Source organism: Acanthopagrus latus, chromosome 15, assembly GCF_904848185.1.
Source record: "Acanthopagrus latus isolate v.2019 chromosome 15, fAcaLat1.1, whole genome shotgun sequence".
Taxonomy (NCBI): Eukaryota; Metazoa; Chordata; class Actinopteri; order Spariformes; family Sparidae; genus Acanthopagrus; species Acanthopagrus latus.
In genome coordinates, this window is record NC_051053.1 from 23373665 (window position 1) to 23385875 (window position 12211).

General features: G+C 40.2%; 1 protein-coding gene across 1 annotated transcript; it reads right to left on the reverse strand.

The window, feature by feature from the left end:
• Positions 1–561: 561 nt before the first annotated feature.
• On the reverse strand, positions 562–5952 carry si:dkey-78p8.1 (ewing's tumor-associated antigen 1). Its single transcript, XM_037124854.1, has 6 exons — positions 5564–5952; positions 5004–5132; positions 4748–4806; positions 4509–4618; positions 2987–4365; positions 562–1869 (listed from the first exon to the last, which is right to left on the reverse strand). Exons 1-6 carry the CDS (start codon positions 5694–5696, stop codon positions 1757–1759), a joined length of 1923 nt encoding a protein of 640 aa, XP_036980749.1. The 5' UTR covers positions 5697–5952; the 3' UTR covers positions 562–1756.
• Positions 5953–12211: the final 6259 nt, after the last annotated feature.

Genomic DNA, 12211 nt, shown 5'->3' on the forward strand with positions numbered 1-12211 from the left:
ACTTCTCAAGACCTGTAAACACATGCAAATGTATAAAAGTGGTGGACTTGCCCTTTAAAGCCTGTGTAAGTCTGGCTATCTCGACCTCTACTGCGTCGATTTTAAACATTTTACCAGCTCACTGGATCAGAACTTTAAAGCCCGACAAACACTGATTAAAGGAGATTTTAGCACAGAGTTGGTTGTCCCCAACTAATCCAAGAATCAGGTTGACTTTCTGCCGGATCGCTGGTCGCTTCACGTTGAATTTATGGGGACCATGACACCTGAATACTCACCTGAACAATCAACAATCTGGCTCTTGCACTGATGATCACTGATATCTCTGGCAGGCCAGTGTCAGTGGAGTATTCATTTACACGCGTGGGCTTAAGTGGTTGTCATGGCTGAGATATAAAACTGCACTTGGAACAGATATTGTCAACATCTTTAGCTCCATATTTATATCTTTGTTTCTCTCCAAGTCTCAGGTTCAGCGTGCAGCTACCAGACAAACACAAGTGTTGCGTCTGTTCAGGTGTTTAATGTGCATTTTAAGAACTTTACAAAAATGAATCCATATCAGTTAAGATTGTGGAGGTTTATTCAAAGTGACAAATGTTTATTTCTTTGCTTGGGGTTTGGTAGGTGAGACCAAAAAAACAGATAATAGTAACAACCTGAAAATGTGGAAAAGAGTCAGACAACTGAAACAACAGTAAAATGAAACAGTTACAAGCAATGAAGTGTGTTTAGTAAACAGAAGGCTTAAACATCATTACAGATAGATAAGGAGACGTCCTTCATGTTGCTGGGATCAGATACGTCATCATGTATTAAGGCACTAATTTGGAAACAAACAGCTCACCAACATCTGTATCAGATTGTTGTCTCACCTGCCTACACACACCGCGTACAGCAGATCAACACTGCAGCCATCCTCCTCACTTCAGTCTCATCCAGAGGGAATAAAAACATTCCGTTCCATGGTTGTGGTTTTTACTGCCACTGGATTTCGGAAAGGTGCATAACATATCAAACTGTGCCTACAGAGGAAGGCCATGCCACTGTCTTACAGCATTAACACTTGATTCTGACTGTGCAAAATTGAAATGATGACGAACGTGCACATGAACAAACAAAATACAGTAAAAACAGAACAAGAGAAACATTAACAAAACAAAATCCGCTGAATCATGGCACGCTTGTTTTCAAGTACACAGACAGAGAAAAGAAAAAGATTGTGTTAAAATACTGTCTTAATTTACTTCAACTAAAGAAATGTTCCTCTGATTACAAAGTCATAAAAACTGACAGAGACACTGAGGATGCAGGCAAATAATCTGTCTTATCAAACACACTGCAGAGAATACAGCAAATGTCTCATGTGTTCACTGGAAGTCATCGGCAGACAGCAGCGGAAAACAAGGAAAACAAGCATTTGGAATTCTTTTTAAACTCAGTGGATGTAAACCATTTTTCAGTCAAAGGTTGAAAATGCTCAGAATAATCTTTTTTTTACTGTAAACGTAGACTGACGTAGATCTGACACTAAGTATCAAACTCCCTTCTGGTAAAAATGTTTTTACAGTAGCAGCAAAAACATCCAGCAGCTCTAACAGTCATTCTTTAAATAAATGTCTTTAAATCAAGCTAGGCATCCAAACCTAGTGATCTACCACTGATCTTTTACCTCCATCATGGATGATATCTGAGATTATATTCTGTTAAACATCTGTGGAATGTAGAGTTTTGTAAAGGCTTGTTCAGAGCTCATCTATGGTTTTGGGACATTGTGCATTCGCAGTCGCCTCCTGGCCAAGGCTTCCTGTTTCTTCCTCTCGATCTCGGCTGCGGAGCACTTCCCCGTCATCTGGCTTGTGACAAAAACTGGAAAGGAGAGAGGAAAGTGAGAAAAAGTGACTGGAAACACTGAATATGGTTTGCCGGGAAATTCTGAGAATTAAAAAACTTGCAGAGACCTGAGGAGAAAACGGGAAGTCGGCCCTACATCAGAACCTGTTAACATGAAATCGTTGCTACCATATCTTAGATCAGTGGGTACCGTAGTGAAGCTCATTTGAAAGTACAATAAAAATCATTCTACAATGTCCAGAAAAAAACTCGGTCTGCAATTCATTGGCACTGAAACTTCCTGAGGTTTGGACTCCTGACAGCATCACAAATTAAATCCATAGCACAGTGTTTACTGGCTTCGGGGGAGAATTGTTCATGTGCACATGCACTGAACTGTCAATGATTATAAGAACAACATGTGACATCTGTTTAACTTGTGAGTTTTTACTTCAGTACCCAGTCTTAGAGACTGCTGAGGATACTAGATGAAAAAGAGCTGCAAAGATGCATCAAGTAGACAAAATAACGATCTAACAAGAAGAGTTTCAGCTCTGACTGAACTTTGTCTTAATGGACAGGCCTTCAGTTGTTACATGATGTGCTGAATGTTGATTGTCAAATGCATTTTCTTGAAGTTTAGACACTAATCTATTCTGTTTGGAAGACAAGTAAGTGTTCATAAATTGTACTGATGGCTAGTGATGCATCAGACTGATAAATGATTGGCCTAATAATGGCAATTTCATACTGTCAGCTATTTATCAGCGTCAGCAAAAATTAGAGCCAATAAATACAAAGCCAAATTGTTTTCATTGATTTAACAAGCACAGCCTTTCAAAGTCGATTTGTGATCCACAGAGAAACACTAAAGAAGATGGAAAAGAAGAAGAATTAGAGCCGCGCAATGTAGACGAGAACACTCTGCTGATGAAGTCAACAGATGCATACAGTGAGAGAGAAATGGAAGCGAGGCAAAGCCAGCGTTCGTCTATTAATGTGGATAATTACAGCAACACAATGTAGATGAATAAATGATTCTGTGAGTTATTTTCTGAGTCTTTCTTCCTGGTTATTAACACTGACGCCCTGCCACCGATACAGGGCTACTCTGTGGGAAGCTCTGAAAATAACTGACATTCGGACAGCTTACCTTTGTTGCCTATAACTGCTGAGTCAGAGACATTTCTCTTGAAGGCTGTGTTTTGCGACTTGAACTTCTGCGGTGCCCCGGCTGTCACTGTACGTGGCTCCATGTCCACGTTAGCGTTTCCAGCCTGGAAAGTTCCAGATGAATCTCGACGCTGGCTGAACGCACCCAGACTCATGTGGCTTCCTGGGAGGCTCTGAGACATCCGTGATTGGTTGTTGGCACCTTTCATGGGAACGTTCCATCCTCTGTAGTTCACGGCTTCACAGCTAGTCCCCGGTAATGAGTTAGAACGAACAAAAGCACATGGCGACTGTCTTTTAGCGCTGGCGCGATTCGTAGACCAGGCCGAGTCGATTGGCAGAGGCGTGGTGGTTTTTCGCTGTCTGTCTTCAGCAGGATCTTGTTTTTCTTGGCAGTTATTGGGGCTCACTTGCTGTGGCTGGCTGTTGGAGATCCTCTCCACGCTGTCACATACCTGATAGAGCAGCTCGTCGTCATCATCACCCCATAAGCTGTCTGTAATGTCTTTAACAGAGTCTGCAGCTACACAAATTTCCTTCTGATCAGTCGTGATCTTGTCAGGTTGTGGAGTAGATGGTGTCTTTGTGGTAGTAGATTTTTGCTCTGACATCTGTGGTTTAGGATGTATGACAGTGAAACTGGACTTGGAGGCCTCCTTGGCAGCCATCTTGGACTGGAAGTGAGCACTGGGCTCTAACTTGAAAGTGCTTCGGTTGGTAGTCTTTGGTTTAGGACAAAGTTCCTGGAGTGCACTGTGGCTTGGCTTGCAGTGCAAATTTGAAGGCTGATGTGCAGAGTTTGTGTTTGCAGTAGGTTTGCACGCAGAGATGTTCGTCTTAGTGTTGGACTGCAAGGTGGTTTTAGTGTCAGTGTCAGGTTGCTGGATGGGATTCTGGGTCATCTCCAGCACAAAAGAGTCATTAAGTAGGTCGTCATTCTCCCAGTCGTCATCAAAGTCATCACAATTGTTCGCACTAAGACCACAAGATCCCTTTTTGTCAGCCGGCTTGAGTACCGATTGTCGGGGTTCAGCTGAAGTTGAAGTCGCTGGTTGACCTTTTACTTCCTGTGAGCAGGCTGACGCTGAGGAGCCCTGACTCAGCCGGCCGCTGACTTTCTGAGTGGAGCAGTCAAACAGAGCGTGCAGCTCTGCCTCCACCTGATCCGATGACGATGGACACTTCAGATCCTTCACATTTCTAGGGTACGAAGTCTCTGTCAGTTCTGTTTTGGAAGTGTTCCCACATTCATTGAGGTTGTTGTTGACAGCGTTAAGCTCTGCTGAGCTCTCCCTGTCTTGTTGCATGTTCTCATCAAACTGCCTGGCCAGCTTCAAGAGGTCGTCCACGCTGCTCTGCCTGTAGAGGTGGAACGATTGATGAGGAAAAGACAAAAAAATTGCAAAAAATAATATAGCGCTAGCAGTAAAATTGACTTAGAATGCTTGCATTTGGTGTTTATGTCAGGAATAAAGCCACAGGTCATTAAATTGATTACACACCGAGACGACTTCTTCCTGAGTCGTGGCCTTGGAATGTCCGGTGTGCACGGGATGGCGCTGTCACCTATCCACTGCAGCAGAGGAGAGTCAGTCCCTTTCCGTTTCACATCCTGTTTAAAACACAAACAAAAAGTTAACAAATCTTCTTCCAAATGTAAAATGAACTCTAAACGCATGAGTACAGCACACAGAACTTGACGGTGTTGGTGTTAAAAGAAAGGGGAGGTGAAACAACTGACCTTTGGAGCGATTCGGTTGACAATGTCAGATATTTCCACAACTCTGTGTTTCCTGAGCCCTGATTCAGGAGACAGATACAAACAAATACTTAAATATGGCATAATTGTAACATCATTACTATTTTTTATTTCACATGCATGGTTGTTTATTTCTCTTCCACATATCTGATGGTCATGAAGTAAAATAACAAAGAACATTCTCAGACGGTGTGCATCTTGCCACCTGCCATTCAGATGTGATTTCTGTGTTGTTTACCAGTATTAGCCTGAGTGGGCGACGTGGAATCCCAGATAATGTCTTGCGATGGTTCGACGTCACCTGGAGAATCCCCATTATTCAAGCCGGGGTATCTGCTGTAGCCTCGGCCCTTAGGACTCTGCAGATCTGTGTGTCAATCACAAATCAAATATTATATCATAAAAGCACGCGTAAGATCATCAACAGTATATCTACTATATTTTAGTGCTTTTAACTTAACAGTGTTACAGCTATAACAGCCATTTAAATTCACATCAACAAATGTAAGGATTAGCTATACATTCAAACACTATCCATTCTAATATTATCCAACTCACAACTTTACGTGGAACAAAAACAACATTGGGCTATTTGTGTGCACTGTGATATTAATGACAAAGTTCAGACAACATGTTGTTTCTATCACACGTTAGGTTTGATCGCCTGATGGCCGCTGCCACTCCTCCATGTACACTTTCAGCGTCAGATGTTTTCATGCCATCAGATTTATACCGTTATTCGACAACACATGCTAAGCAACAGATCGGTGCCTGCATTCAATCGATCTGCAGCCTCACCTTTACGCATGGCTGACGTCGCTGTGCCAGGCATCTGCTGTCCTGTATTCTTGTCTTGTGTTTTGCTGTCACAAAGTTTGGACACACTCGTCCACAGCTCAGTGAACTCAGGGTTGCCAGCAGACTCGGACATGGTCCAATAAAACAGCAGGAACGAAGCAGCTTCTGATGAGCATTATCGTATTGACGGCTTCGAAGAGATTAAAACAACACGGATGATACGTTCTATTCAAACTTCGTGCATGTTTTCGCGAACACCTTTGTTGTGTTTTCGCCTTTAGTTCATTCACCCGCTGCGAGCCGCCATCTTTGGCCGCGACGTCATCAAACTACGGATGCCGGGCAGGGTTTACTTTTTGTCGCTGCCCGTTCGACGGCGGCCACAGCAGGCAGGTTGAACTGCGAGGTCTGGAAGGTACGTTAGAAAATATAAGTGTTAGTATTTAACTTAAGTAATACCTGTCGAAGAAAATAATGATATCCCACAGTTAAAATGTGACTATAAGCTGATTCAGGAAAGCCACATAGATTTATTCAGCAAGAGAACAGACGAGAAAACGTTAGCAGTGGTTCAAACTAACAACCGTTAGCTAACGTTAATTAACATTAGCCCGCACTAAACTGTGCAAATACTTCTTGCTAACCACATTTCAGTGAGAAATAAGTCTACTTTTAACTCCACTGTGTTTATTTTGAAGCTACTCAGTGGCAGTATTGGAATGTAAATAAGTACATTTACTCAAGTACTATACTTTTTAGGTTCTTGTTGTTTACTTGACTAAATTTGACATGTTTGAGACAAATGCTGTACGTTCTACTCCACTACTTTGGTTTGATAACTCTAGTTACTTTCACAGCCAAACTGATTAATTTATTCCATAGAAACACAGAAAAATGCTGAATCCAATGATCGATCAGGTTGATAAAATTGACCCATTATATTCAGAAATGTATCTTTAATTTACCCTGACTTGTTTTCCGATACTTAATTACATTTATTGTGAGAAAATTAACTTTTGATATTTCAGTCATTTTGATAGCAGATACCTTGAAGGGGCACTCTGTGGTTTTGGAGAAAAAATAATGAAATACAAGAACTCTAATATTTACAATATTAATTAGGTATATATATATATATATATATATATATATATATATATATATATATATATATATATATATATAAAACTCAGAACTTTTTTTTTTTTCAAGGACTGAATAAACAAGCTGTTCTTGGAGGAAAATTAGGTCCCCAGAATACTCTTTTAGATGGTGGAAGGGACCGCCACATATAAACAAAGTAAATCAGTATAAAATTGTTTTAGCTTTATTGCAGCTAACAGTGCTATAGAAATATCACTTTAATTTCAAGGCATCATAATTATAAATAGCAATTTAACACTGACAGAGCCCATTTAGCCTCCACAACAGCCTACTGCTGCTGAGAAAAGCTATGAATAAATAATATATGACAGAGTATTTGGTGGGAAAACAATACAGTAGACATCCTCACTAGACTTGTAGCAGTGTGTGATTTTCATGGAATGATAACCGTCTCAGAAAACATCCTGGTTTCACAGTACACACTGTGTACAAAATACACTCCTGTATTTTACTGGTTCACTTGCTGGTTTATTCTGCGAATTATCTGAATTTTCATTTTGTAATTTGTGAATATTTTTGCTCCAAAAAATGATGTGACACATTTCTTTCGACTTTTTCACTTCGACTATTCACCCATATTCCAATATCCCAAACTAATTTTAGTTGTGTATTTTATCCTGACAGACATGAAACTTGATGTTGTGATGTATTTTATTAAAACAAATACTGTAGAATTCTATACCATAGATAAACACATGTACACAGTCTGTCAATTTTCCTACCACCATATTGCTTCAAAGCGAAACACCGCTGTAGCCTGTAGTCCTCACACATCATGTCAGTGTGATGTTTACCTTGGAGTAGAAATAAAAGTGATCATGCTTGGACTCCCAGACTTGTGTACCGATGCTTCAGAGTGCAGAGCTTCAGTAAATATAAAAACAAAATGTGCATCATCATCTTGTCAGTTTCTGGCAACATAGTCATTGCTCTGAAAAAACAATTATCACTTCACTTGTTCCAGGTAGAAGTAAGTTTTCGACGAAATGGAGGCAGCAAAACACATTTATGCTCCCAGACTCTGTACTTTATCTGGGATCTTCATGAAATACAGGCGTTAAATCTGAGCTTGTATTATTGTTGGCTGGTTGCAAGCAGTACAGTAAATATTATGCTAGACTGCACTGGTACCAAGTAGGTATACCCATATGTTCGGCTGTGAGCTTCATTGGGCTTGAAGCTTGTTTGTTCGTATGAGACTTATTTTGAAGGCTGTTGTTTGTGTGGACTGCACGGATGTTGTCAAATAAATCAGTCACACTTCTCACAAATGTTTATCGTGTAAATCAAACAAATTTGTACGCAAAATTCATATTACATGGTGTTTGGCACTGAACACGCAACAACCGTCTGTTGAGTTTGACATGGTGCTCAGACCACAATTGTGTTTTTGAATATCAGCCTTTACTTTGTCTTTGTCAAAAACTAGTGTTGTCCTTTCAGTTATGATCAGATAACAGCAGGGCAGCTTATAATAGAGTGAATGTGAGGATATGAGTTTACTAAGTACTGTACAATATAGGTCTTTATGTAGTCTGTCTCCACCTTGATACATTATGTCCGTATACAAATACCATGAACAGTGATGGATTTAATTCCACAACTCGTACATCCTGTTCCAGACGTGTTGTAGTGTTGTAAATATATTGGAATTTTATTTTGTCAACGGACCAAAAAAAAAGAAAAAGAAAAAGAAAAAGGAAGTTGGACTGGAAAATCTTGGATGAAACTGGCCTCATCTGCTTCAAAGTTTCATCTGAATTAGTTTTAATTCGATTAAGTGTCCCATTTTGTTCTCAATCACTTAGATATGCAGAATACTGGCACATGATATCTACTGGCATTTTTTAAAAGTAATTTTCAAAAAAACAGCTCAGCTTGGAATAATAATTTGTTCTGAATTATTTTCTACAAAACTGTCCAGATACCTTTTAAAAAACCTTAAAATTATGTCTCCTCATATCCAGAAAACATGCAGATATTTTTAATCTCTGAAGGTTTACAGCTGAACACAAGATGTCTCCTCCTTCACTGAAAAGTCTGATCTCAGTGTACATGTGGTAAATGCTTTAAGCTTCCTTATCACATGTATTTAACTTTCATACCGGTCCTTTACTGGCCTCCAAACTAGCTTCCGAAATTTTGTGACGTCCCAAAACGATACTTGTACGTACTTGTCCTCGTTAAGACTTAAGGTGAGCACTCCGCGACTCTTCCCCTGTAAACTGCCTTGAGGTGTCAAACTCTGCACATTCATCATTCTGCACAGTGAAGGTCAAATATCTAAGTGAAGTGAATACATGCAGAACACATTTTTCAGTGGAGTGGGACTTCAAACCTCGGTCACAAGATACCCTGTCAGTGCTAACAGTCACATGTCAGAGTCTTGAATGCAGCTCACTGAGATACATAAAGGCGAGGATGTTTGTGTCAACCATTCAAAAGTGATAGCTGCTTTCCAAGTCAAAGAAACTATTCATATAAAGCAGGAGTGTTAGTGTGACGGCAAGGCATTAGAGCCAAGGTGGCTGATGGGTCACTTAGTTTATGTCTCGTTTTCAGTGTGTTTAGAGAGCAAACAAAATCTAAGTCACATCCAGATTTACACCTCCTATTAAATTACACTTGTCAAAGGTGACGTCCAATTCTAGTGTAGTTTGAAATCATATGTTTTCTTCATTCAGTCCCTCTTTCTTTTTATTTTTCTCTTCAGAAAGTATAAGGAATCACTTTTTTTGTTTTAAGGAGTTGAATATTAAATAGTTGTGCATTCAGAGCTGGTGGAGACAGATATTCATCTTTACCTGAGAAATGTTGGTTCGGAAAAGAGAACTCTTAGCTGTTGCCTATTTTGGTCATGAGTCAGAATCAAAGGAATCAGGTCTCGGAGTCTGTGTGGTGCTCAGCTGAATCTTAATAAGACCAATCCTTGAAAACGTGTTTGACATTTTGCTGAATAAACACTTTTGGCATGCAGCCAGAACATCTTCAAGTCAGTCAAATGAGCGATTGCCTCGGTGGAAACGGGTTACTGACATGTGAGTTGATGATTCCAGATAAGTCCTTGTGTTGTTGAAACTGCTCCATGTTTCCACCATCATCATCCTCTTATCTGAGAACGCTGAGGAAGGAGGTACATGATGAATGTCGCTGTTATTCACACACACACATCGTATTCAGAGTTTCCACTGAAAACACTATGAGTCATTTGATCAAGAATGAAAATTTGGTTTTAAAAAAATAAGAAACTTTAGCCACTTATTCCTGGGAGGGAACCAAACATTGGACCAGAGATTTGTGAAGATTTTATGATATTTAAGTCATTTGTTAGCTAAATGTTCATTTTGTCTTTCCTTGTAAAACAGTTCATCTTAGTTAGGAGGAGATTTAAAAATCAAATAGTTTGGTTATTGTGTATTACAGAGATTTGCCCAGTGTCATTTGTGGTATAGTCTTGATTTTATCTCCTTCTCAATACATGATGCAATATAAATGTTCCATCGTTCTGCACTGTTGATGTTGACATCAAATCGGCTACAACAAATATTCTAAATTCAAAAGACCTGGAGACTTCCACACATTTCTGACATCCTGCAGAGCAATTTCCAGAATAAAGCACTAGATGGTGCTTGTATACCTCCTTCGGTACTCTCTGTGTGTGTGTGTGTGTGTGTGTGTGTGTGTGTGTGTGTGTGTGTGTGTGTGTGTGTGTGTGTGTGTGTGTGTGAAAGACAGAGAGAAAGAGATACAGTGTGAGTGTGAACTGGATTCAGAGAGATATGTGCAAAAAAAATGTTTTACTGAGGTGCTGCTGAAATAGTATTTTGTAATATTCAAAACACACACACAAACACACACACAAGCGGCAGTGAATTACTATGCTTGATTATACTCGATTCTGCTTTGATTGTTTTCATTTGGAAGCAGTTTATCAATTGGGGAAGCCAATCAACTGTGTTTCTTTGATTGAGCGCCAGAAACCGTTAGAAGCAGACGACCTGTAGCCGGAGCCTCCACTTCCCTGGTTAAAACCTAATTGTTCTTTCATCAAAACATCAGCAGATATTTAGCCACCGCTAACGATAAATGCATGGGATTCAAGGGCAACTACAACATGTGTCACCTTTTCCGGGCAAGCTCTTATATTGTGAATCAGAAGCAAGTAAAACACTCTGTTGGTATAAATATTTTAGTGGTCAGCATTAAAGAGAGAGACCACATGTCAGACATTCAACATACAGCCAAACAACCAGCAGAATATTAGGCGGACAAAACTCAGTGATAAAAAAAAAATGCTTTTTCGTCATCTGTTAAATATCTAAAAATATAATAATGTCACATCTTATGTATTACTCCTGATATCTTCTCAAAGGTATTGAAATTAAAGGAGCTATGAAGCAGAAAATGCAAATTCCTCACAATTGAGGAGCCAGAATCAGTGACCTTTTTGCATTTTAGCTTAAGGAATGACTTGAACACTTTCTTGTCTTTTGACTAATTAATTAACAAATAATCATACAAGCACTCACATCTTTTAAAAAAAAAAAAAAAGTAATTTCTTTTGATCCATTCCTGTCCAAAGATCTCTGTTGTGATGTCACAGCATATTTAGGCCAATAGGCTGTTGTCATGTTAGTGGCATAGCAACTGTCATTGTTAAACAGGTTAACTGGAACTGCCAGTGTGGATATAACAGCGATTTAATCAACAGTTAGCTACGTTTCATGCCTCTCTTTAATGCATTCAGCTAATCTTGGGGGTATCCCCATTGCTCTGTCAAGCGAGCTGTGTCATACCACGCTGCCACACAAATCCACGCCCGGGGGGTGCAGTCTCCTGCCCGTCTAAAAGTCACCGTAACACCTCCTGTCACACTGAATGTTAGCATTTCTCAAAAGTGATAGTTAGACCACAGAATAAAGGGCATGGATGTGTCAGTTTCAATTTGAATATGAGGGATCAGCCCTCCGCTGCCTTGTGTTTTTACCTACTTTGTCTGTCCTCCTCCTCTACGAGCCTTTCCAAGCCATGTCACGGCAGAAAAAAAATTGCCAACGGCTGCACAGGGAGGAGAGAGGAAGAGCGGTTTAGCCTGAAATCTCCAAGCTAGCTCAGTTCTCTCCCAGAAGCCTGTCTCTTCACCTAACTACCTACTGCCTTCTTCCATTTACTGGTTACGCCTGGGTTGTTTAGAAGCAATTAAGGAGCTAATTGTGGAGATTTCTGAGGACCGGGTATTATAGTAAAAAGTAAAGAGCTAATGGCTAATTGCCCAAGCAGCTGCTAGTGTTTATGAAGGAGGAGCGAACATGCCAGGGGATCTACCAGGCGTAGACAGCAATGAGGACAAGGAGGTGTGTGAGTGTGTGTGTGTGTGTGAGGTGGGGGGGGATCATCATTGCTGTACATCCCAGGGATTGTTCTCACTGGGCCGATGCCAGGTGAGTGAGACGAGCTGGAGAATATGAGGCTCAACTCAGAATT